Raw genomic sequence first — 25,190 nt, 5'->3', positions numbered from 1 at the left:
GGCATGATTGCACTTAAGACACCAATCAAGCATATTGTACATTTCTTTTTATTTCATTCTCTTGTGCCAAATATCAAAACAGGGGACTGCATGAAGTCTCACATACTTCTGTCCATCTACAGAACACTGAAAGCACCCATAGACTGTCTCCCTTTTTAAGTTCCCCATTCCACAGAGTATGCAAGGCCCTTTAGGAATGTTGTGATTAAGTAAGTTAACTCGGATATGAGTCCCTTCCTTGAGTGAAATATCAGTCATGCTGAGAGGTTTGTCGTAGTACTCAGAAAAAAGATCATCCAAGTAAAGCTGTGAACGAGAAATGGCATCCATCACTCTTCTGTCTAAAAGGACAAAAACAGAAATGTATTAGACATCAAAACAGAAAACAAACAGGCCAAACTGCATTTGTAAATCTATGAATCTAAACCATCAGTCATGAAACAATTTGGCTTTTAAATTGAAATTTTCCCTTAACACATGGCATTATTGAATATTAATCCAGGAAGGAAAAAAATTCATTTGAAATACTCTTTAAGAGACATACTTCTTTCAAATAGTATATTTCTCAGTCTGTAGAGCAGTGCAAACGTTGGTGTTTCTTCCCTTTCAAATCCTCCTTTTGACACTGAAGTGACACAAAGGTCTACAAAACAATTTTGAGAAGGTGTTATAACTTGAACAACTCATATGTTATTGGATGTTTTATAGGAGCAATGAATTCCAGTCCATGCCATTCATTCCATTTTTTAAAGCTAAATTTCAGAATGTTTTGGAAAAAGTTCATTCATATGGTACAAAATTCAAATTGTACAAAAAGGGCATACAGTGACAAGTCTCTAGCCCACCTGTAACCAGCTAGTCTCCCACCCCAGAGGCACTGTTAAGTGTCTGTGTATGCTTTCAGAAATACTCCATATTATTTTACAAGCATAAAAGAATATAAGTGTATATAAAATTCTTTAGGACCAAATAGTTACATACTAGATACATTTCTTTAGTGGTACACACCTGTAATCTCAGAAGCTCAGGAGGCTGAGACAGAAGGATCACAAGTTTGAGGCTATCCTCAGCAATTTAGCAAGGCCCTAAGCAACTTAGTGAGATCCCATCTCAAAATAAAATATAAAAAGGGATAGGGATATAGCTCAGTGGTAAAGCGCCCCTAGGTTAAATGTCCAGTATCAAAAAAATTTAAAATACAATAAAATAGAGATTATTCCATGTCAGGGTCTATAGAGATCTCATTCTTAATGGCTTCCTAGTATTCTGTTTTATGGATGTACTATTTTTTTATGGATGTACTATTTAATGAGCTCCCTTAAGATCGTTTTCAATCTTTTGTTATTAAGAACAGACTATCCTCGTACCCAAACCATTTCACACGTGTGTAAGTACACCTGTAGGATAAATTCCTGGAAGGGCAAGAACAAAGCATACTTACACTTTAAAATTGGATGGATACCAGTATATCCTCTTCCCAAAAATCAATAGAACTGTAAAAACCTACACCTAAGGGGTTCCAAATAGAATTTACTTAGAACATAGTTTTGTTTCTAGGTTTCCCATTCTCTCCTCCCACAGAATTGCAGAAACAAAAACAGATCTAAAAATGTTTATAAATTGGGGGCTCCCTTCCTGGTCCTTTGGGCTATACCTGGACTTGGACTGGCTGGTGGTCAACCAAAGGTAAAGCCCTGTGAAACATAGAAGCTAAAGTGAGCTATGTTGAGCTATTACACAAGAGGACTATTCCGGAGGAAGTATCCTTACTTCTAGTTATGTTTTTAAGGGTAGTACGGGGGAGAGTTGTATCTAATACAAGTAAAACTGAAGTAAGAAAAGTTGTCTATGGTGCCCTGACACTTCGGGCCTCTTGCTTCTATTATTCCTATTTGCCACATCAAAAAATATCTATCAGAAGGTCACTGATTATCTCCCCATGACCCCATGACTGACTGTGCTGAAAGCATCATTCTTCTATGATTATCAGACAGAGACGGGGGGGGGGGGGGGGGGGGGGGGGGGGGGGAAGGGAGAGGGAGGGAGGGAGGGAGAGACTGACTTTCCTATTAAATTCTCCTTTAAAAAAAAAAAAATCACTGTTTGAAGCAGATCCTCCACTCACCGAAGGCACCATCCAGGTAAATGAAGAGTTCAAAAACACTGAAAGCTATGGTTGTATGTGCTGGAAAAACAATAGCTTTGTCCCTTCCCTTGGGGTTCTGTTCATCCATAAAATGAAACTATATTAAATAAATAAATAAATAATAAAACCATTATTAAGGACCCTAACATGTCAGGATAGATTTTTTGAGAAGCACATTGTCTTTTACAATATTACTAAAACAAAAAACAAACAAAAACCTCTTCAAGTAAAGAATTACCCTGCTTGAATCAAACTGTCAAAGCAGAGATCGAAGTGATCCAGCAGGGACTGGTAATCTGAACCAGGGAAGACTTCTCCACTTTTTGCTTACTTTGGTACTGAAGAAAAAGATTAGGGCCACCCCCAACAGTAATGTTCTTTGCAGTAGAAGTCTTTTTCTTTAAACGTTAAATCTTAGGAAACAACTATGTTTAAGTGCTAGAAGTGTTTTCAGTCTAATCTCATCTACTGTTTCAATTCCTCCAGAGCTTTCTGCAGCTTTTGAAAGTTGTCACCCACAATCAAGTAATGCTTCAGTCTGTGCCCCTCAACTCATCCAATGTTAATCAGAATTTGGTGAACAGCTGAATGTCATACTGAACAGAACCTTTATTTGTAAAGACTTGAAAAAGATTATCATTTAACTATATCTTTCTAACAACTGGTCTTAATCCCAACATCATTACTAGGTGTCACTGAATGGCAAAGATAAAGAATATCATAATTAGGGTCAAATTTAAACCCACATAACTTTCTAATCTTTAAAAAGGATTTAACATTGAATGAAGCATGCTATACCATTGATAATATAAATTTAGAAAAATTATTTTAATACAAAATATAAATTCAACATTTAAAAATTCCAAGTACAAATTATATTATTTACAGACATGACAGCACACACCTATAAATCCCAGCTACTCAGGAGGCTAAGGCAGGAGGAGCCCAAGTCTGGGACAGCTTTGGCAATTTAGCAAGACCCCATCTCAAAATTAAAACATAAAATGAGCTGGTGGTATAGCTCAGCAATAAAGTTCTTGCCTAGCATGTGTGAGGTCCTGGGCAAAATCCCAGTACCTCAAAAATAAAATAATGTAACTTCAGGACTTAATTTTTTTTCCTTAAAATAGCACTTAATAGCAATACCAGAGATGTTGGCATACAGATTATTCAATAAGGATTAGTGCTTTATCTGCACCAAATTACACAGGTTTAGAATCTGTTTTCTTGGATTTTTTTTTCATATTCTTAAACACCGTCATTACTGTGCAAAATTCTACACCATGGCAGCTCTTTCATCTCAACATTTGATGAAATACCTAAGTCTTATAAACTGAGTGCTTAAAAAAAAAATTCCCACAGCAAGTCTGTACCTAATAAGAAAAGCCTAATGCTTATGTCCTACCCGCATGGCCTCCCCTCGAATGCCAGCATGCACAGACAGGGAGCACTGTCGCGTGGTTCTAATGCTTTCCATGACCACGCACAGCACAGCCTTTCTGCTGCTCCGTGACTGACGTATCAAGCTGTGGTCGAAGTTAATTTTTCTAAAATAAAAAAGAGACAATCATGAGATTCTTCAACATCAAATTATAAATAATCAGGCACATTTTTTGCTATATCATATGTTACTCAAACACGGTGCATCTTAACTAAGTGAAGGCAGACCTCATATAGATCAGAAAATACAGACAAAAATATGTGAATACCACGCCTCTCATTCTAATTTCTTAAAACACGCTCATGTGGAGTGTTTTATTTTGTCTGTTGAGTCTGTTGGAGGGGTCTCTGTACATTTGTTAGAGACATTTTCTTATTTTTTCCACTTAATAATTTAGCAAATTTGTGCACAGCCTTATTGATTCTGTGGAACACTAGAAAATTTTCTTCAAACCAAATGATTCTTTGATATCTACCCTTATCCAAAGTTCAGTATACTGTGATAGCAAAAGCAGACTGGTTGCAAAATGAAATTACGAAAATGTTACCATAAGAAACCAATGCCTGGGGAAAGGGTCAGTTCTCCTCCTCTCCCTCAGCCTTTCTTCAGGAAGCCTAACTAACCATGAATCCCTACCTTTCGGATTATAAATAACTGCCCTAGGAGTCTGACTACTCCCTGGTGAAATGTAAACATCCCTGTGCCTCATTTTCAAGGCCAGAGATTTAATGAATTCATGTGAAAAGAGCCCTTTATTCTTATTTCTTTCTGTAAGCATGCTTTATGTTAGAGACCTTGCACAAGGCCTTCAGCCTTGTAGATTAGGATTTTTTTTTTAAAGAGGAAAAAAGTCCTAGAGATAGGATTGGTGTAAGATGATGCCAAATAACCTATAAATGTCGTGAGATAATGTGGATCCGGGCTAAGAGTCTGGAGTTTGCTCTCCTCTGGGCCCACTGGTGTAAAATAATGTTTGGAGTTCTCCCCTGCCTGAGTGCTGCTTGCTGCTTCTCAACTGGTCTGTTTCCAAAAATACTACTAACTTGTTATATTTCAAAAAAATCACACAAATAAATTACATTAGTAGAATTAAGCATTCTTTGACATGATGTTTATATAATTAAAACACTGACATGTATTTGGATTATTATACTGACCGGGTAGTAATTTCCTTGAGTAATGTTGATACTTCCACTTCATGTTTGGTTACTACACCAAATGAAGCTTTTACTGCAATGGAATCTGATCCAGTAACATTAATCCCAACGTCATTTACAATATGGTTGCCTCGCCTTCCATAAAGTGAAACATCTGATTCATCTTCATAATTCAGTAATTGATAAGATGAAATACCTTTATGAAAAGGAACCTAGTATTTTTAAATGTCTCCAATTCAGCTTACATGGATTATCTAGAGTAACATGTTAATTTACAATTGAAGATTCAATCACCCAAATGTTAATAAGAAAGGCTACATTTCAGGTCAAAATTTAAAATAGCAATTCAATTTTACAACAACAAAAAAAACAAATAGCCAAAATATTTCAAGTGAACTCAAATTCTCTGTTTCGCCAACAGAACTTCTTAAACATCAAGATGTACTAGGTTGTTGAAATAAAAACAATATAAGCAATAACTTATCAAAATGTCAGCTGACTTTATAATCTAGCTTTAAAAATACATTTCAGTTTGCCAGTTGTAATAACTGAACCGTAAAAAAATATAAACTATTTTCATCTCATTTGTAAGAGGTAAGATCAAATAATACGCTAACTTACAGATGAAAAAAATGTTATGTCATTTTCTAACTTGATTTTGGTTAAAACAACTTAAAAAATAATTGGTAGACTTTAAAAGTATTTGATAAGAGATTTGGTACTATATAAACTTTAGGCATTGTTCATCTCAATGTTATCACTTTCATAATAAAGGTTGCTATTTTCATTGAAAATATGTATTACTAATGTAACTAGTATATAGGACCCCTGTTTAGGTTACTAATAACAGTTCCCTGAGTAGTCACTCCCAAACATTTAAACTTACCAGCTGAAATTTCTCTGTCTCCTAGTAGAATATCTTTCAGTGTAAAAGGTGTTGAGGTAAATTTATATCTAGGAAACAGAAAGCATCGCTTCTTTTTAACCACCAGACTGAGAGGCTGGTATTTGTCAGCTTCACTGAGGCTTGGAACAGGAACTAATCTCCCTCCATTTCCAACTTGCTTGACAAAGCTCTTGGTAGCAGCAGCAAACATATTAATATCAAAACGTCATCAACTGCAACCCCCAGGTAACAAATCCATTTTAAAACAAGAAAACCAGGCACAAAACTAGCTCACTTGATCTTAAATACAATTACGCACGTTAAAAATACAAAACATGCTTTCACCAAGTAGTTTACCAGTGTAGACTTCACAATGCTGCCTCGCTTCATGTGCTCAAGTAATGAATAATAGATCAACGGTGTAAAATGATATACTAAAAGCAAGTTTAATTTGGACTGGCAATTTATAGCACTAAAACATACAAAGAAAACCAATTCAAACATACTATTGATGTCCTTGATGAGAATCATGGTTGATAGTGATTTTCCAGTAGCAATGGGCCAATTCTGAGGGAAGCAGATAGCCCCATGGGAAATGCTGCAATTTAGGCACTAACATTAGTCCTGGATACTATCTAGAATGGACCTAGTCCAAAGGGAATTCCTTCACAAGTTCACCAGGCCAAACAGTTCATGCAGGAACATTTTCACATCTGCAAGTTCACAAAACCAGGTGCTTAATATTAAATATAAATTCACAGAATATAGGGAAACAATCGCCTGCAGATTTTTACAGAATACTAAATTAAAGCCACGTTACACATTTAAAAAACTATAAACTATTATGCAATGTTTTCTTACTAAGAAGCTAGGCACTCAGTCCATGTCACCTGAAATGGACTCCTGTCGCACTTACTTTGTTTTTATTTAGTCATTACTTAACCTGTTTTTATTTAGTCTTTATTTAACCTGTAAAGAGATCTATTAGCGGTTTTGGCTTGTTTTTAAGGAATTTTATAGCTAAAAATATATTTTAGAAGCAACTCTGAACTAAAATATTGCAGTGCCATCGGTTTTAATATAAACGTTCAGGATCTCTTTGGTCCTTAAAAGGTGTTCACTAAAACTAATACCGTTGGGTATTAGTTAATATACACGCATATATTCGTCGTGTATTTAATTCTCAAATAATGGGAATTAATTTGATTAGATTGTTTTTTGTTTGTTTGTTTGTTTGTTTTCACTTGCATTCAAGTATCCAGGGCTCACATGCAACCCAAACCGTACTTTAAAGAATGTGCTTTGTGAAAACAGTATTGTGCAAAACCATCTTCAGAATACCTTGTAAGCACAGGGAGCCATTTCAGCAAGTGGAAAGCATTTAAAGAGACGACACAACTCATGTCGCGGCCTAATCCCCATTAAAGGTGGTGCATCCACCAACGCGATTACAACCGACAACACTGGAACCTGGCGTATAGAAAGGCCTTCCTTTACACCTAATGCGCTTTGCCGGCTCTACTGGTCCACCGTCCAAATTGCCACGAACGCCTCCAAGACAAAGGAGCCCGCCCAGCGGGAGAGGAGGGTCTCCAGACGCCCCAGTGTGCTAGGAGGCAGGACGCAAAGGCTGGGAAAGCCAACAGCAGCTCCCAGGAGTCCATAAATCAAGGGTCTCAAATTTCGTCGCCAGGTTCTGGGAGCTTCCCTAGCAATTTTGTATTTTCAAATCTTTTTTTTGCATTTTCAAATCTTTCTTAAAGTGAACCTGTCCCCAGATTGTTCTCCCCACCACTCAAACACATTGGACTTCTGGCCTCACGGACCCTGAGCCCACAAGAATAAGCTTTATTTCCGGGGAGGAAACCACCTCCCTCTAAGGCCCCAAAACTCCGGCTCCAAGCGCAGCTACAGCGGGAGGCAAAAGACCAGTCAGGAAGCCGCGGGAGCCTAAGTGGAAGGCAGGCGGGAGCTGGGAAAAGCCTGCGAGGGCAGAGGGGGCGGGACCTGGAGAGGGGCGGGGCCGGGCACCATGAAGTCCCGGGAGCCGAAGGGGGCGGGGGCGAGAGCTGGGAAGAGTTGGAGCTGCGGAGGGGCGGGCCTTGGAGAGCAGGGGGGCGGAGCCTGGCCTGGAGCAGGGCCGGGAGTCCGACAGCGAGGGGGTGTGGCCGGCGCCGTAGCGCTGTCCCCTCCTCTCCCTCCCCCACCCGGCCCCGCCTGTCCCTTTCGCAAGAGGGACGCAAGCAGCGAGGAGAGGGGGAGTCGAAGGAGGCTGTAGTGCTGGAGAGCTCCTCTCGGGGACCGGCCGACGCGGGGAGCGAGAACGCCGTTCCGCACCACTCTTTCTCGCGCTGCCTAGCTGTCTCTTCTCGCCATGTCCCAAAGCAGACATCGCGCGGAGGCCCCGCCACTGGAGCGCGAGGACAGCGGGACCTTCAGGTCAGCTCCCGGGCAGTAGAGACCGCAGGGCCGAGAGTGGTGGGCAGCAGAGGCGGGGGCGGGGAGCCGGCTCCGGCGGCATTCTGGGTAAAGCCCCTTCCTGGAGCCCCCCCCTCCACTGCGGTGCTCTGCCCCGCCCTCTTGGTGGCGCCGGGCGGGGGTCTGTGGCCGCGCCCCGCCCCTTTTGTGGCCCGCGGCGGCGCGCGGGGTGGACCCGGGTGGCTAGAAGTGCAGCGCGCGGACCCGGTTGGTGGGCTTGGTCTTGAGAGTATGCAGCGAACGTGCCAGCCTTAATCCCCTGAGAACACCTTTTGCCAGCGTTCAAGTTGTCTATTAAAGACGTTCCTCCTTCACCCGGCTAGCCCCTGCTGGGTGACTGCCGCAGCAGAGCTGGGAGACAGGTGCGCCAGGGCCTTGCCAGCTCTGATCCTGGCAGCCAGGAAGCTACGGTAACTCCCAGGTCACCACTGATGGCAGTCAAAACTGGCCATTGTATGCTTCTGCCTCTCTCTGCTTCGACATGCAAAGCACACCTTTTTCTGGTTTTTGCAGTTTGGGGAAGATGATAACAGCTAAGCCAGGGAAAACACCAATTCAGGTATTACACGAATATGGCATGAAGACCAAGAACATCCCGGTTTATGAATGTGAAAGATCCGATGTGCAGATACACGTGCCAACTTTCACCTTCAGAGTAACCGTTGGTGACATAACCTGCACAGGTCTGTATGCACAGTTAACCCCCTTGACCCTGCTGGTTGGCAGTCCAGACTTGGTGTTGATTTTCAATTGGGAAAAGCGCCCCTTTTGCCAGTGACAGCTATGAGGAGCAGGTTTTGAAACGGAGACCTCTTATGTTAGGTTGTTAAGAGCTTTCAACTTCATCTGATTCCTTCCCTAATTCTCTCTTCCTCAGATATAAGGATGCTCAGATAATAAAAGTTATCCAGGCATCCTACAAGGCTCTTCGTATACCCTAGGATTCTACCAAGAATTAAAAAGAAACCAAAAGGGTTCTTGGAGCCCTTATAACTGGGTCAGTAGGTACTATTAAGTTTCATAGTTTTACAGATTATAGCAGACACAGGGAGGCATGACCCCAGAATTTTCTGAGCTTCCCTCCTGTCCTTATGGAATCATTTGGAACTTTGGGCCTATTGTATCACTCTTAATTATGTCCACAAAAAAAAAAAAAAAAAAAAATGAGGAAGTTAGGAAGATACCCATACACTGTATTACATAGTAGCTTCTAGTTCCTGAATCTGTACAAGTATTTTGTATAAGAAGTGTCCCCTTTTTATACATGAAGAAACAGGTTTAGAGAGATTATAAATAACATGCTCAGAGTCACACAGCAAAGACGTTTCAGAATTCAGATTCATGCCCATTTGTAAATGTGGACATTATTTTCCTCATGTACCTATTTAGTTGCAAACAAAAAATACTGAATACTAAATTTAATTTGGAAGGATGCCAAGAAAAAAAAAATTAGTAGGTAGACTGAAGTTTTACCATCTGGTAATCTGAAGGTATCATTTGTTTGTGTTCCTGGAAATTGAGAACACTGTGCTAATCCTTTGAACCTTTGTAGGTGCCTTTTCTCTACCCAGAATGCTCTTCCAAATCTCCCAGCTCCCTCCACTTTACTATCCTTTCCTCATCTTTAAATTGTGCATTTTGTTCTCTCTTCATGAAACTGTTCTGAATCCCTGACAAGAACAGGGGCACGACTGCTTTCGTGTGCTCCTCAAGACTCACATTAGGCTTGGTGTAACTTGTACCCCTCAATTTTTCAAATACCTGTTAGCAGACAAGATCCCACACTAGGCCATCTGTCCTTGAGGGCAGGGAATCTCCTTAATTCTGTGCTATGTCCCTAACGTCTATGTTAATAGATAAAAGAGTATGGTTTTTGTGTCCTCTGACATTGGAAGACACAATTCAAACTTATTCCCTGAGTTTTTGAACTCAGAAGGAAAAAAAATGATTGAATTTACTCTTTATCAGATGCAACTGCTTACTGAATTAAAATATCAGTCTTATCCCTAGCCTCCCTTATCTACAAGGCAAGGGTTATGGATTGTGTGGAAGACTTAAGGCATAAGCTGTCACCTATTACTGCTTAGGCTAGCATAGGGGTTTGATCCAGAATAGGACCAGATTGTCAGAATAAAATTGTGCATGTTTCACTGTCCAAAATTTCTGTAAGTTTCTTCTGTAAAGGAGATTTGTTGCTGCAGAAGAATTTCCTATCCAGGAATAAGGGAAGAGTGAAGTATTAAGTTGCATTTCTTTAGGAGGTATGACATGTGACATCATTACCATTTGTATAATGAACATATAATGTAAAAAGAGTAAGACTTTTTATACAGGGATGCATAGACTTAAATACATATAACTTTTTAAATTGTGATTTTGTTCATGTATCAGCTTCACATGGTGAATATTTTATTACAGTGTGTAACTGCATGTAGTGTATGTTTTCAGTACCAAGTGCATATATGAAAAACCTGTCATGACTTTGTTTCATAGTATGACAACATCTCTGTAAGCCACACATTTTCACAGGAGATAAAGACTTCCTTTTTACACTTTAATTCAGGTGAAGGTACAAGTAAGAAGCTGGCAAAACACCGAGCTGCAGAGGCGGCCATCCACATTCTGAAAGCCAATGCAAGTATTTGGTGAGCTAAATTTCTTTGTATTTTGCAGCTCAAAATGATGATGGCTGAGGTAAGATTAAAAATCTTAATGTGTTCCAAACAGCATCAGAATAAACAGTTGTTAATATCTGAACTCTGAAATTCTATTTCTTTATGAAAACCTCCAAAGATAGTTCTATCCAATTAAGCCCAGCAATTAGCTATTAACTGCAGCCTCTCATGAATTAGCCTTTACTTTGTTGTTTTAGATGGCATGCAGCAATAGGAAGCCATGTCTTTGGCTACTGTTAATATTCTGTATTAAGAATTTGATTAATTTTTACACTGAAGAAAACAAGGTGTGAGATGGAAATAAAAATATTCTTTCAGGAATTCTCATTGGGAAGAAGGAGTTAGAGATTTCCTTTTATTATAGAATGTATACCAAATACAAAAGAAGGTTAACTGGGATATTCTTGCCATGTTTTTCCAAACTGATTTTTTTTTTTTTTTTTGACATTTTAGGTGAATCTTAGAGCATTCATGTATCATAAAGTATTACCCTTTGGTTTCTGTTAGGCACACCATAGAACATAGTATGTCTTCAAATTCTTATACATGCACTCAAAAATGCTTGAAGTTCAGGCTGGATGTGTTCAAGCTGGATAATCCCAACGACTCAGGAGGCTGAGGCAGGAGGATTTCAAGTTTAAGGCCAGCCTCAGCAACTTAGTGAGACCTGAAGCAACTTAGCAAGACCCTGTTTCAAAATAAAAAATTAAAAGTGCTGGTAGGTGGTTCAGTGGTTAAGAACCCCTGGGTTTAATCCCTGGTACCAAAATATAAAAAAATAAAGAAGTCACTGGTGATATAATTACTAGTAATCTTTCATTGATTTACATTTCTTTCTGATTTTTAGCCCCTGATTCTTTATGTGGGTTTTTCCTCTGAATTATAAAACTCAGCTTGAAACAAACACCTGGTTTTGATACACATTGTTCCAAATTGCAAAATATACACAAATATGTAGTACATAAAAATGATTTTGGCTACAATAAATAGTTCTGGGTAATAACCTCGTCCACTCAATTTGCTACCCAGTGGTAGTTCTGTATGTCAACAATCTAAATAGATTCTTATGTCTTTTTGGTAAGTTGATAATATTCAATAATTATTTAAAGAATTCTGAAAGTATAGTTTCAATTTGTCCCTGGATTCAATCCCCAGTACCAAAAAAAAAAAAAAAAAAGATGCTTAGAGTTCAGTCTGGTATAATCTGTTCATAGCTAACTGCAAAGACCTGTGAAATTTGGAATAGGTGTTTTGTTCTGTATCTATAGCAACTCTTTTGGATTAAGTATTTAGGTTCTCATGCAATACACTTCCCTTTTCCTAAGTCATTCTAAACCTTTTGGGGAGTTTAGAAGTAACCAGTGACATAGTAACCCTCTAGACAAGCACTTAACCCAGACAGGCCTTGTATTTCACACAAGATGATGCTTGCTTCACTGGGGTCATACCTTACAATTGATTTATGCTAGCTTTCAAGACATGCCAAATAGCATGGCAGATTTTGAGTTCTGCCCCCACTTGTGATGGCTGTGCTATTTCTGTGTGGCCCAAAGGTCAACCCAACATGTTGAGTACATTGGTAGAAATGAGTGTACAGAGTGTCCTTTCTGCATATAGGTACTTCACATTGTCAGCAAAAAAAAGCTAACAAACTTTACTATATATTTGTGCTTCTTGACAGATAAAATGGAAATTACTAAGCTGTAATCAGGCCTAAAGTGACCTGATTTAATACAGAGACTTTTTCACTTCTCCATCACAATTATTTGGGTAGCTTCGGCATGCAGCATTGTAAGTGAATACTCATATCTCATCAGCCTATGTAAAGCTTGAAATTCTGGCAGTTGGAAAAGAAATCTGAGGAAATGGCAATGGTTAAGCCTCTTTGTCATGGAAGAAATGATTCTTCCATTGCTTAGGTAGTAGTAACTTTGGAATGCAGTTTATTTTGCATTAGGCATTGATCTTCTGAATAACTAGTAATTTCAAACTGCCTTCAAAAGATTATTCTTTTTCCCAAATCATAATCTCCATATACTGAAACCAGATTTATGTAGGCCATCTATTTTATGCAGGATATATAGAAATATTCCAGGATTATCTTACCACTGAGTACATGATGGAAAAACAGATCTTTCTTCCATAGTTACTTAGATGAAAAAACATCGATGATCTGTGTTATCCATATTGCTAGGATAAATTTCTTGACTAATACTCTTTAGGTTTTTTTGTGTAGTCATAATAGTGTACTTTGAATGTATTTTTATCAAGCACCTATTATGTATAAAGCACTACAAAACTTATGTAGATAAGTAATACACCCTATCATCAAGGAGTTTACAGTCTGAATTGGGAAAGGTTAGGTGAGGGTCAGACAAATTACATGTATTTCTAAGACTGTATAAATTTGTGGCCAGTTTCCTTAAAGAGTCAAACCAAGCATGGCATGGTGATAACACCTGTAATTCTAGTGACTTGGGAGGCTGAGGCAGAGGATCTTAAGTTCAAGGTCAGCCCAAACAACTTAGCAAGACCCTATCTCAAAATAAAAAAAATAAAGAGAAAGGGATGTAGCCCATTGATAGAATGTCCCTAGGTTCCATCCTCAGTACTAAAATAAAAATAAAAAATAAAAAGTCAAACCAAATGTTATAATGGTTCAAAGGAGTGAGTGAGTAAAAGGCTAGCCTCCTTAGAGGAAGTGACATTTGATACGTACAGATAGATGTACAGCTCAGATTTCCATAGAAGTTATTGGAAGAAGGGCATCACACGTAGAAATAATGCAAGAGCTTTGGCATAGAGTTGAGTAGAAAATGCTTCTTGTTTAGTTATTACTTTAGGGAAATTATTTTACTGAGTAATATTTTAAAATATGTTTAGCTTTGCAGTTCCTGACCCCTTAATGCCTGACCCTTCCAAGCAACCAAAGAACCAGCTTAATCCTATTGGTTCATTACAGGTAAGTTATATAGTTTTTCCATATTTAACATTTTGTCTACTGATAAAATACAAAATTAAATGGTGGTATTATAGTGCTTAAGATAATCCATTTTATAATTTAAAGATAAGGTGGTGAAATATTTTGTTTTCCAACTTATGATCATTAGATTTTACACAGCTAACTTGGAATTATTTTTCATTTATTTATATTTTGGATTTTCTTCCATATGCAGTATCTACCTTTGGTTTGTGGAATTCTTATTTGAAATTAACAGGACCCATTACACATGGGTAGAGTGTGTTATACTTCAAGAATATTTCTTCCCACTCTTGTAACAAACCTCTTTCTACTTCTGTTGAGAGAAGATTTTATAAAGAGCCAAAAGTGGGTAACCTATCTCAAAAAAAGAGATGTAATTTATTTATTTGCTTATTCTACCAGAATTTTATTTACACACACACACACACACACACACACACACGTTTAGCTTTAAATTTCTGTATGCAGAATATTCTTCTTCCAGATTATTCATGTGCTCTGTTAGGACTAATTTCCTCCCCATTACCCAACCAATCCTGTGGTCTCTTTTCTGCTCTGTAAGTTTTTCTATTGTTTTTTTCACCTTCTGCTTGTAACCTCATCCCAGTCTGTTTGCTGTCTCTGCTCCTCATGAGCTCCTGATCAAATGCAGCAGTAGTTAGCAGCTGCAGGTCCAGAAACCTGTAGCCAGGAGTGCAGAGGTTTTAGGAACTAAGGGCAAGGAGACCAGTAGGTGTCTCCTCTGGTGTTCTCAAAGAGGTCAGTGGTGGCCTTTCTCTCATATCAGCTCACTATTGCTTAAAATAGCAATGCCATTCATAAAACAAAACTGCTTCCATTTTGGTGTTTAATACAAAGATATAAAAAATGTGAATGTTTATGGGAAATATTGGGTCTTATTTTCAAACATGACTAGAAATAAGATTTAAATCAAGAAGAAATATAATTTATGTGATTGAGCCATTGTGCAGTTGAAATTACTATTAAAGCCTCATTTTAATTTTATAGGAATTGGCTATTCATCATGGCTGGAGACTTCCTGAATATACTCTTTCCCAGGAAGGAGGACCTGCTCATAAGAGAGAATATACCACAATTTGCAGGCTAGAGTCATTTATGGAAACTGGTACTTGTTTCTTACCATTCAAGACATTTGCAATATTTTCAGATGATGAATGACCATAGAAATCTCTATTGTTACATTTTTTCAAATATTTCTATGGGGAGAAAAATTGATAAACTCTTACACTACTATCTCTAACTTTCTAAGGTAGAACTTAAGAATAAATATTTGGCTGTGTAATCCCAGCAGCTCTGAAGGCTGAGGAAGGAGAAATGAGAGTTCAAGGCCACCCTCAGCAACTTAGCGAGACCCTGTTTCAAAAATTATGAAGACCTGGAGAGGTAACTCAGGGGTAAAGCAGCCCTGGGTTCAATCCCCAGTACTGCCAATAAAAAAGGAAGAAAAATACTCATATTTCTTAATTTGATGTTTTTGAAAATCATAAGTTGTTACTAGAAAGACATATTATATGCTCCATTCCTTAAATAATCATCACTTCATATTAGTGATTTAAACAACTCATCTGGGAGGAAAAACACTAGTAAATCTCTTAATGTTTCAATAGATATTCTAGAAAATAGGACTAGAAGAAATTAACATTTGAAAAAGAGGTGTTTTGTAAGAGAATAGATGGCCAAAAACTTGCAATGAGATAAAAATAAAGTAGAAATTGTCTTTTGGAATTATGGTAACTTTTAAGTTATACAGGATGTGAACTATGAGGAATAGCAACCACTTAAATAAGTACTAGTGAGAATTTCTCTTCACTACTCCGGTATGTTTTTGTCATTTTCAAAGTGACTTAAAGTAGACTTTTATCTTAGCTAGATATTAGTTTCAACAGCACTCTCTGCCCTTGAGAGGTGATGTGGCCAGTACAGAACCCCCTGGGCCAGAAGCAGCGTCGCTCCTTCGGGTTCCTGATGCAGTCCTTTATTTCAACAGTGAAATAAAGAATCTCCCTGGGCTTCAGATTTTTAATCTACAGCTCAGGAGGCTGAGGAAGTAAGATCACTAGTTCAAAGCCAGCCTTAGCAAAAAGCCAGTCATTAAGCAACTCAGTGAGACCCTGGCTCTAAATAAAATATAAAACAGGGCTGGGGGTGTGGCTCACTGGTTGAGTACCCTGTGTTCAATCCCTAGTACCAAAAAATAAAAAATAAAAAAAACCAAAATAACAACAAAAAAAAACAAAGAACAAAAGCAACTATTTAAGGTGTCTTTCAATTCTATCATTTTTCATTCCCTTCTTACTCATGTTAAAGAAGGAAATTCTACAGTTGTCAGTATAAAAGATTGTAAACAGGTAGTGGACATTGAGAGAGGGATTATAATTCCATTGTATTTTGATAAATCTGAATAATTGGTCAGAATTAAACAAAATATTGTTCATTAAAGCTAGGCATAGGGAAAATAATTATTTAAAAAAGCAGAAAGTATAACTATTAAAGAAAAGGAATAAAATATAAAGAATTAATAGTCATTTGAGGGTTGGGGGTATAGCTTAGTGTTAGAGCACTTGCCTAGCATGCATGAGGCCCTGAGTACAATCCCCAGCACTGGGAAAAAAAAAAAAAAAGAGAGAGAGAGGACTATATATATTATAATGAACAAAAACCAAAAAAAAAAAAAAAAAAAAATGTTAAGTAGGTAAGAAAATAGCCTAGAAGATAAAAACCATAATCCCTTACACATTAGATCATCCTCTGTGGACACTGATTTCTTTTCTAAATCTACCATTTCTTTTTCTTTATATAGGAAAGGGGGCATCAAAGAAACAAGCCAAGAGAAATGCTGCTGAGAAATTTCTTGCCAAATTTAGTAATATTTCTCCAGAGAACCACATTTCTCTAGTGAGTATTGAGCAGACAGTTATGATGTTAATTTGATTAAGTTTTTCTTACTGTTGGAAGCTTTCCTTGATTTCTCATTGAATAGATACTTCACTGTTGCATTTTAAAAAAATCTTTTCACCTTTCATTTGCACACTACAATGTTAGCTGCTTTCTGTGTGTGAACCAGAGCTACATGGGGTGACCAGATAAGAGGACTTGAGAGACACAGTCAATTCAGAATAATAAGATGGAATCTAAACGCAATAGTCCCAACTGGGGTTGTACCTCTGTGGTAGAGTGTGTGCATAGCATTTGTGAAACTCTGGGTTTGATTCTCAATACCAAAAATTAATAAAGGATGAAGAATAAAATGATAGGCCCAGTAGTGTTATTTTGGTCTTCAAAGCAACAGCACTTTTCCAGTTTTTGTTAGTTCATTCAGTTATCCACTCAACAATCATTTAGGGTGCTCCTACTATGTGCCAAGGTCTGTGCCCAGTAGTGGGCTACAGTAAATGAACAGTCTCTGCCTCTAAGGAGTTTATAGTGTACAAAAAAGGGAAGAATGCTACAGACAGGTCCTTATCGGGGGCAGTCAGGGAACATGGAAGAACGTATCTGATGTAGCCTGGGGTTTCAGAAAACCTTCAAGGAGAAAGTAATGTCTTAAGCTGAGACCTATAGGATGGGAATGAGGGGAAAGAATTCCAGAGAGAAGAAAAAGCTGTGCACAGGGGCTGGGGTTGTAGCTGAGTGGTAGAGCACTTGCCTAGGACATGTGAGGCACTGGGTTCGATCCTCAGCACCTCACAAAAATAAATAAATAAAATAAAGGTTTGTGTCTATCCACTAAAAAAAAAATACTGAAAGAAAAACAAAAATTGTGCACAGACCCCAGGGTGAAACATGATATGCATTCTAGAAACCCTAAGGGAGTTGGTATGTCCAGGGGGTAATGTTGAGGGGGGAGTTTCAAACAGGGAGACCACAAAGGTAAAGAGGGATTACATCTTAATGTGACTGCTATACTAAGGAGATTGCACTTAATCCTGAAGGTAATACAAAATCATTAAAGATTTTAATCTGAAATGGACAGGGTTCACTGTGTATGTTAGAAAGGAAATCACTTGACAGGTTTTTGGTGAGTAAATGAATATTAGGATTAGAGAGACCTGTTAGAATGCTATTATAGAAAGCAGATGGGAAACAATTACCTAAACTAAGGTAGTGGCAGAGGAAATGGAAAGAAAAAAATAGATGTAAAAATTATTTAGAAGGGAAGGGCCATGATAACTGATTGGTTGTGGGGAGTTAAAAAAAGGGGGAAATAAGCATTTTAACTTGACAACTGAGTAGATGGTGGCACCCTTCAATAATGTGCCAAACAGAATTTGACAGGACAAGGCTTTTGAGATTGAAGTATGTGTGGAATATCCCAAGTGGAGATACTAAATAGGCAGCTGGGCAGATGTAAGGCTTAAGAGATTGGGCTGCCCGTGATAGGTGACTTGAGGTTCTGGCATCCTCTCTACAAATGTGAAATTATAGCTGTAGCACTGTCCTCTCTGAACTATGATTAAAAAATGACTCATTTTATAGGAAAAAAATCAAATGTAAAGAAGTGTACTAGAAAAATGTCAGTTGTTTTCTTTATAAATAGCAAGAGCTGGAATATAAAAGTGCCCATTTTTAAAGTATGTAATAAACTTAAATGTGCAAGGACTCATGTAAGGAAGAATTTAAAACTATACTGAAGAATATAATAGAAATTGATTAAATGTAATACTGTCTTTTCATTTTAAAAAAATATTCTTTTTACTTGTACACAATACCTTTATTTTATTTATTTATTTTTATGTGGTACTGGGGATCGAACCCAGTACCTCAACCCAGGGCCTCACACATGCTAAAGCAAGTGCTCTACCACTGAACTACAACCCCAGCCCAATCTCTTCATTTTTGATAGGGAGACTCAGTACTAAGTTTATCTGGAAAAATAAACCTTGAATAATAGCCAAAAACCAAAAAAGTAGGGGGTGGGCTATAATTCTATTAGAGAAGAAAACTTAGAGTAAAACAGTAGTCACGGAAACAGGTTGCTGATACAAGAAAAGGCAGAGGATAGAATAGAGAATCTAGGTGTTGATGCTAATGCATATAGGAACATGGTGTGTGGCAACAGTGAAATTTCAAATCCCTGAAGTGTGAGTGCCTATTATTCAGTAATGATATAGAAACAACAAATAGGTTTGGAGATGGAAGGGACATGTTTATTTATTTATGTGTGTGTTGTGACATATATTTAGTTTGCTCTTTTATTCCTCACACTAAATTCCAGATGGATGAAAAATTTGAACATAAGAATTAAGATTGCATAAGTATTAGAAACCATGGAGGAACTTTCTGTTTCACAAATATTAGCAGGTAGAAAGCTTTTTTAAGCACAACTTAAAAGCTAGAAGCTTAAAATAAAAGACTGATAAATTTGATTAAATAAAACTTCCTACACTACCAAAAATCTGTAAATAAAATCAAGAGAATGAAAACAAAGTAAGAAGAAATTATCTTCAACTCATGACTGTATAAGGACTATTTACAATACTATACAAAAAAGTCCAACACACCAGTAAAAAAGACAGCTCAATAGAAGAATTGCAAATTATTGAAGAAAAGAAAAAGTGGTCAGCTTCATTCATGCAAGATAAGATAATTTCACCTTTCAGATTGGTGAAAACTGTGCTGATATGAGAAAAATGAGCAAGATATAAAAGAGTAAGCTTTCATTTTTGTTTAAACAGATTGTATATATATATGTGTGTGTATATATACATATATATGTGTGTGTGTGTGCATATGTATGTACCTGTAAACATTTATGGAAAGATAATGAATAAATGTGGAAATGTTTAACAGTGAATACCTTTGGGGAGTGGAACAGAGGCTTCAGGGAAAACATGGTAATAAATTGTGATTTAAAAAATTTTTTTTTGGTGCTGTGGGATTGAACACAGGACCTTACACATGCTAATAAGCAGGCACTCACCACTGAATTATATCTCCAGTCCATAAAAAAAAAAAAAAAAAAGACAAAAAAACAGTATTTTTTCAAGTTTCAAACAAGTAATATAAATTTTCATTTATTAAATTTAATAAGTTACTTGATTCTATTTTGTCATTGTCCCTATGATCTTTTGTAAATTCCTTCACCTGCCATGTGTTATAATAATTGAGACTAAACATAGTGGCTCTACGTACTTCATAAAATAGTTGTTTTTATTAATAGTGTATGAAAGAAACTTGGGAACTATAAACTAATGTGGAAATTTGAGGCCTTCTAAAAACAGAGATGAAAAGGGAAGGACATAGGGGAGATGAAAGGAAAGAGGTGAAAAGGTGAAAGGAAAAGGAAAAAATTAACTTGGGTTCTGGAAAATAAGTCTGATAAGAACTTTTTGACATCCTGTCTTTTGTTTGAGCAGCTTGTTCTCAAACCCAACTCACATTTCATCTTTTTTAGTTTTTATTTTGTTTTCTGCTTTATGACTGTCAGTTATAATGACTGATATTCAATATAAAAAAAACTATGAAGTTATGAAAATTGTTTTATATTTTTGTTTGTAAATTCCTCCATTAGGCAGATTCAGTTATTTGCAGATTTTGCTTATTGTGCTCTCAAATTTCTACCTCCTAAGGTTACCATCAGAAAATTCAGCAGAGAAACCTTTGCAATATGTATAAGCACATATAAAAAAAAATTTATGTGTGATTTTTGTTTCTCTTATATGATGTGGGCCCCTCTAGGTCTCCAAAGTTGCCACTTAGATAAAAGGAAGCACCAACTTGGTCAAAAGAGAGAAAAATAATTCATTAAAGATCTCAACAACTTCCAACTCTAATATTGATAAACAAAAGTATTTTTAAACATAGTGTGTGTGTTTTATTTATTTAGTGTTTTTTTAAAATTTTTTCATTTCAAGGTATTTTTTAAATGTAAGTACATGTTAGCATTGTTTAGTTTAAATTGGAAAGATAACCACATGGTACCCGTTTAAATGTGCTTTCTGAAGTATTAAATGTATTTAATACTTGTAAGTATACTGATACTGGTGTTAGCAGGCAGTCCTAGTTAAGAGTATAAATCTTCATCTCTGTTTTTCAGACAAATGTAGTAGGAAATTCTTTAGGATGCACTTGGCATTCCTTGAGGAATTCTCCTGGTGAAAAGATCAACCTACTGAAAAGAAGCCTCCTTAGTATTCCTAATACAGATTACATCCAGCTGCTTAGTGAAATTGCCAAGGAACAAGGTTTTAACATAACGTATTTGGATATAGGTATGTTTTTTTTCCTTTGGCTTATCCCAAGATAAATTTATTTTAAAAGTGTGTTTGAAAACAAAAGTTTCTGTTGTAATTTATTATTTCATTAATCAAGGATTCTAACTATAAATAATTGCCAGAGCAGTAGTATATATAGTTGATATGTCCGATTCTTGTGGATAGTAATAATAGCTAACATACAGTTCCAACCATAAAGTCAATAGCTAAAAGTCATAGTTTAACTGTGTGCCAGCACTGTACTGAGGACATTACATGTACCAATTAGTGAATCCTCAAACTGATTGTGAAGTGAGTTCTATTCTTATTTATGAGTGAAGAAAGTAAGGCACAGAAAGGTTGAGAAACTGACCCAAGAGCACATAACTAGTCAGTGGTAGAACAAGATTAGGGGAAGAGGATCAGACAAGGTGGTGCATGTCTGTAATCCCTTTGGCTCAGAAGACTGAAGCAGGAGGATCACAAGTTTAAAGCCAGCCTCAGCAACTTAGCAAGGCACTAAGCAACTTAGTGAGACTCTTGTCTCAAAATAAAAAGGGCTGGGGATGTGGCTCAGTGGTTAAGTGCCGCTCGGTTCAGTCCCTGGTACCAAAAAATAAAAAGAAAAGAAGAAAAGAAAATTAGGGGAAGAGTCCCAGTAGATTCACTGGCTGTTAGTTAGGTCTGTTAGGCATTTGGCAAATGAAAAGGCTCCCCATTTTTTGCACAATACCAAGTTTGTGTGGGCCAAACCATGTCTCTCCACTTAATCATTGAGTACCAATTCTCAATAGTAAAAGAGAAAAGTCAACTTGTAGCTTTATCCATTCCAGCTATCATTTATTTTCTTTAATTTGTAGTCTTTTATATAGACAAATATGGACAGATGGGAAAGCAAGTCAATGTAGACTTTCTTTTAATTCAGTTTGTAAAGCTAGCTGTGTGTTTGTGCATGCATGTGCACGCATTTGGTAACTTATATCAGCATAAAGAGTAAAGAATTTGATATCCCTATACCAGCCTCAGTGAGATGTGGGGACCCAGTTGTCAGAGATACTAGCACTGGAAGATTAGAGTGGTTAGGGGCTGAAAGAACTTCTGATATTATCTGCTACTTTGGAATTCAATGATGAGTCATGCAGTGTCTTGATAAGCCAGGAATGATGCAGAACCTGGAGAGTTAATGAAGAGAGGTGGTCAGGAAAGATGATTGTTAAGAATTTATTCATTTAGTAAATATTTATTAGTGTTTATAATTTGTTGAGAGTTTGGGATACAAAGATAAATGAATTTAGTAGAACTATGGAAGATATGGAATCTTGGAAAAGAAGGAATTTGAGATGAATATTTTGGATTATGAATCAATAATGTCTTTGAAACTATTATCAATTTTAAGAACTAAATCATTCTTATAAATATAGAACTAACTTTTGGCTAACTTTTATGCAGCTATCTTCAAAGAAAATGTACAAATGACCAACAAACACATGAAAAGAGGTTCAACATCATTAGTCAATAGGGAACTGCAAGTTAAAACTACAGTGAGATACCACTTCACACCCACTAGAATGGCTATAGTCAAAACAATGGAAAATTAGCAAGTGTCTATGAGGATGAAGAGATTAAAATTTCATACATCATTGATGGAATGTAAAATAGTTTAGCTGCTGTGGGAAAGTTTTTTAGTTCCTCAAATTAATTGCTAGTAATTTCATACCTAGTATAACCCACAAGAATTGAAATCTGGTATTCAAACAAATAACCAGTACACACACATATGCACAGCAGCACTATTTGCAAGAGCCAAAAAGTGGCAGTGACCCAAATGTCCACCAACAAATGAAAGACTGAACAAATATGGAATAGCCATACAATGGAATTATTCAGCCATAAAAAGGAATGAAGTTCTAATATGTGCTACAGCATAGATGATAGTGAAAAACAGTATGCTGAGTGAAAGAAGCCAGACACAAAAGGCTGCACTTATTATGATTTTATTTATATAAACTATTCAGAAACAGATAATCCATAGAGATTAAACACAGGTTGTTGGTTGCCAGGATTGGGGAAGAGGGGATGGAAAGTAACAGCTGAATGGGTATAGGATGTCCTCTTGGGGTAATAAAGATGTTTTGAAACTGGGTAGAGGGGGTACTTGGACATCACTATAGGTGTACTGAATGCCACTGAATTGTTCAGTTTAAAATGATTGATTCTATGTGAACTTAAATTGAAAAAAAAAAAGATTCTAGAATTCAAAAGTCTCTCACTAAATAATCTCACTTTATCTAGATATTTTTCACTAAATTGACTAGCTAAAATAGAAACATTTAATCATGACCACTTTGAATAAGTCATACTTCATTCTTAAGTTTTACTTCTTAAGAACCCGTGCCTCATTTTACCATTTTCAGAAGTGATCATCAGTTGATGAGAATAATATGCATTTCCTGGGTTTAAGTGGTGTTTTTAAAACACCATAACTGAGATTGCACAGACTTAAAGTCCTAAGAATAGGAAGGCACAATGGAGGTTTTTCCCTGAACCAGGTTGTTTCTTGTTTGAAATGCCTACTGAAAATGACATCCTACTGGGAAATAGCCTCTCTAGTCCTCTAGCAAATGGTTCTTTCCCTGTTAAGAAAGTTGCTTAGTTCAGCACCAGCACTTTGCAAACCTTGTTCAACTAGTCACATTAGAGTTGCCTTTAGATCTTCTTTGAAGTGCAGGAGCCAGCCACCTCCAACCCCAACCCCACAATTCTGATTGAGTGGCTAGTGTTCAATCCTAAACACCTGTGTTTCTTTGCCGTTCTGTCAGATGCTTTGAAGCAGTATGTTTGAGAACTGCTATGGCTGAACTACCATTTCTGTTATGAAGTTGGGAGTTGAACCAAAGTGCTCTCCCACTGAGCTATATCCCCAGCTATTTTTTATTTAATTTTGAGACAGAGTCTCAAGTTGCCCAGCCTGGCCTTGATCTTGTGATCCTCCTGCCTCAGCCTCCCAAGTTGCTGGGATTACAGGCATGCACCACTGTATCTGACTCATTCTGTTTTTTGTTTGTACAAGCATGAGAGAAATGATGTGGGAATGGAATAGTGTACCATGGATGCTAAAAGAGAAATATCAAAAAAATGATTGTTTTTATAAAGAATCTGCTTTTTACACGGTTAGCACTAATCATCGTGTTTGCTTGTGTCATTACAGAAGAACTGAGTGCAAATGGGCAGTATCAGTGTCTTGCCGAACTGTCAACCAGTCCTATCACAGTGTGTCATGGCTCGGGCATCTCTTGTGGCAATGCACAGAGTGATGCCGCCCACAATGCTTTGCAGTATTTAAAGATAATAGCAGAAAGAAAATAAACTTAGATCAACTCAGAAAGTCCTTCAGTAGCACATACAAAGTTCCCCTGTCACTCCTGCCCCAGTAAAACTTTTACTGTAATGTTTGTGTGTGGTTTCCACATCTCTTTGGATTCCATCAACACTCCAGAATAAATTAATTATCTCCTGGTAGTTATTATTAAGCTCTTTTTAATGGCTTCAACTTTGTATTGGTATATTGTCTTTATAAACTTTGTACCATGAAGCAGAGCATAGACCCATTTTACAGGGCCAGGCACATGGGAGGAAGAAGCTGCATGTTGGATGATGATGATGAAGAAGAAAACGAAATAAAACTACTGCTAGCAACAGTCTTACTGGTGCTTAAACTTTTATTTTATTTTTGCGCAAGGCTTTGTAAATGGAATTTGAAGGAAGCCCTTTAGGATTAGATGTTGAGGGACAACTTTGGCAGTCTTTTACTGAATGTGATTATTAAATTTCTGGGAACATGATTGATATCCTGTGTATTTGAAACCATGTAATAAAGAGCTGTTGTTATAATGGGGTTCTGCTCATTTATTGAAGAGCTACTGACTTACTTTGGCTCAATCTTGTAAGTAATGTTTTAATATGGACAGTCTATTATTTACATAACTCTAGTTTACTTCTGAAAGTCAAAGGTAAAAGAACCTGCGACCTAAGCAAAATTTATATATGTGATGAATCACTTCCTTATTTTCTGTAAGCATATGCAACATTGTATTTTTCTTTGACATAACCATTCTTCGATGAAGTAGTACTTGAAAAATCATTAGTGGCATTACCAAAGAACCCCAGAACCTTTCTAGTTCATCCATTCTATTATGTTTCAAACAAAGCA

The 25,190-nt window shown here is 37.1% G+C and overlaps 2 protein-coding genes across 4 annotated transcripts; one reads left to right on the top strand and one right to left on the bottom strand.

The window, feature by feature from the left end:
- Window positions 1–28: 28 nt before the first annotated feature.
- On the bottom strand, window positions 29–8,115 carry Pjvk (pejvakin). Of its 2 annotated transcripts, XM_047546482.1 has the most exons (7): window positions 6,972–8,112; window positions 5,631–5,698; window positions 4,745–4,940; window positions 3,552–3,693; window positions 2,126–2,243; window positions 545–643; window positions 29–341 (listed from the first exon to the last, which is right to left on the bottom strand). In XM_047546482.1, the coding sequence occupies exons 1-7, from the start codon at window positions 7,031–7,033 to the stop codon at window positions 49–51; spliced, it is 978 nt and encodes a 325-aa protein (XP_047402438.1). In that variant the 5' UTR covers window positions 7,034–8,112; the 3' UTR covers window positions 29–48. The 2 variants fall into 2 exon arrangements, with proteins under 2 accessions (XP_047402438.1, XP_047402437.1); XM_047546481.1 differs by having other exon boundaries at window positions 5,631–8,115.
- Window positions 7,812–24,868, top strand: Prkra (protein activator of interferon induced protein kinase EIF2AK2). 2 transcript variants are annotated; one of them, XM_047546483.1, is made up of 8 exons: window positions 7,812–8,069; window positions 8,622–8,791; window positions 10,672–10,753; window positions 13,667–13,745; window positions 14,775–14,892; window positions 16,588–16,682; window positions 20,824–20,998; window positions 24,189–24,868. In XM_047546483.1, the coding sequence occupies exons 1-8, from the start codon at window positions 8,005–8,007 to the stop codon at window positions 24,344–24,346; spliced, it is 942 nt and encodes a 313-aa protein (XP_047402439.1). In that variant the 5' UTR covers window positions 7,812–8,004; the 3' UTR covers window positions 24,347–24,868. The 2 variants fall into 2 exon arrangements, with proteins under 2 accessions (XP_047402439.1, XP_047402440.1); XM_047546484.1 differs by lacking the exons at window positions 7,812–8,069; window positions 8,622–8,791; window positions 10,672–10,753 and adding an exon at window positions 12,012–12,574.
- The last annotated feature ends 322 nt before the right edge of the window (window positions 24,869–25,190 follow it).

The sequence above is a fragment of the Sciurus carolinensis genome, chromosome 3 (assembly GCF_902686445.1).
Source record: "Sciurus carolinensis chromosome 3, mSciCar1.2, whole genome shotgun sequence".
Taxonomy (NCBI): Eukaryota; Metazoa; Chordata; class Mammalia; order Rodentia; family Sciuridae; genus Sciurus; species Sciurus carolinensis.
Note: the sequence above shows the minus strand (reverse complement) of the source record. Positions and strands in the feature narration are given on the sequence as shown.

Bases quoted from the DNA above. Each gene is read 5' to 3' on its own strand.
- Pjvk (XM_047546481.1), bottom strand. From the start codon at position 5,841: ATGTTTGCTGCTGCTACCAAGAGCTTTGTCAAGCAAGTTGGAAATGGA. The intron at 4,941-5,630 runs GTAAGTTTAAAT...CTTTTCATAAAG, and splicing joins AGACAGAGAAATTTCAGCTG to GTATTTCATCTTATCAATTA. The intron at 2,244-3,551 runs GTAGGACATAAG...TATTTAATATAG, and splicing joins TTCGAGGGGAGGCCATGCGG to TTTCATTTTATGGATGAACA.
- Prkra (XM_047546483.1), top strand. From the start codon at position 8,005: ATGTCCCAAAGCAGACATCGCGCGGAGGCCCCGCCACTGGAGCGCGAG. The intron at 16,683-20,823 runs GTGAGTATTGAG...TCTGTTTTTCAG, and splicing joins CAGAGAACCACATTTCTCTA to ACAAATGTAGTAGGAAATTC. The intron at 20,999-24,188 runs GTATGTTTTTTT...GTGTCATTACAG, and splicing joins CATAACGTATTTGGATATAG to AAGAACTGAGTGCAAATGGG.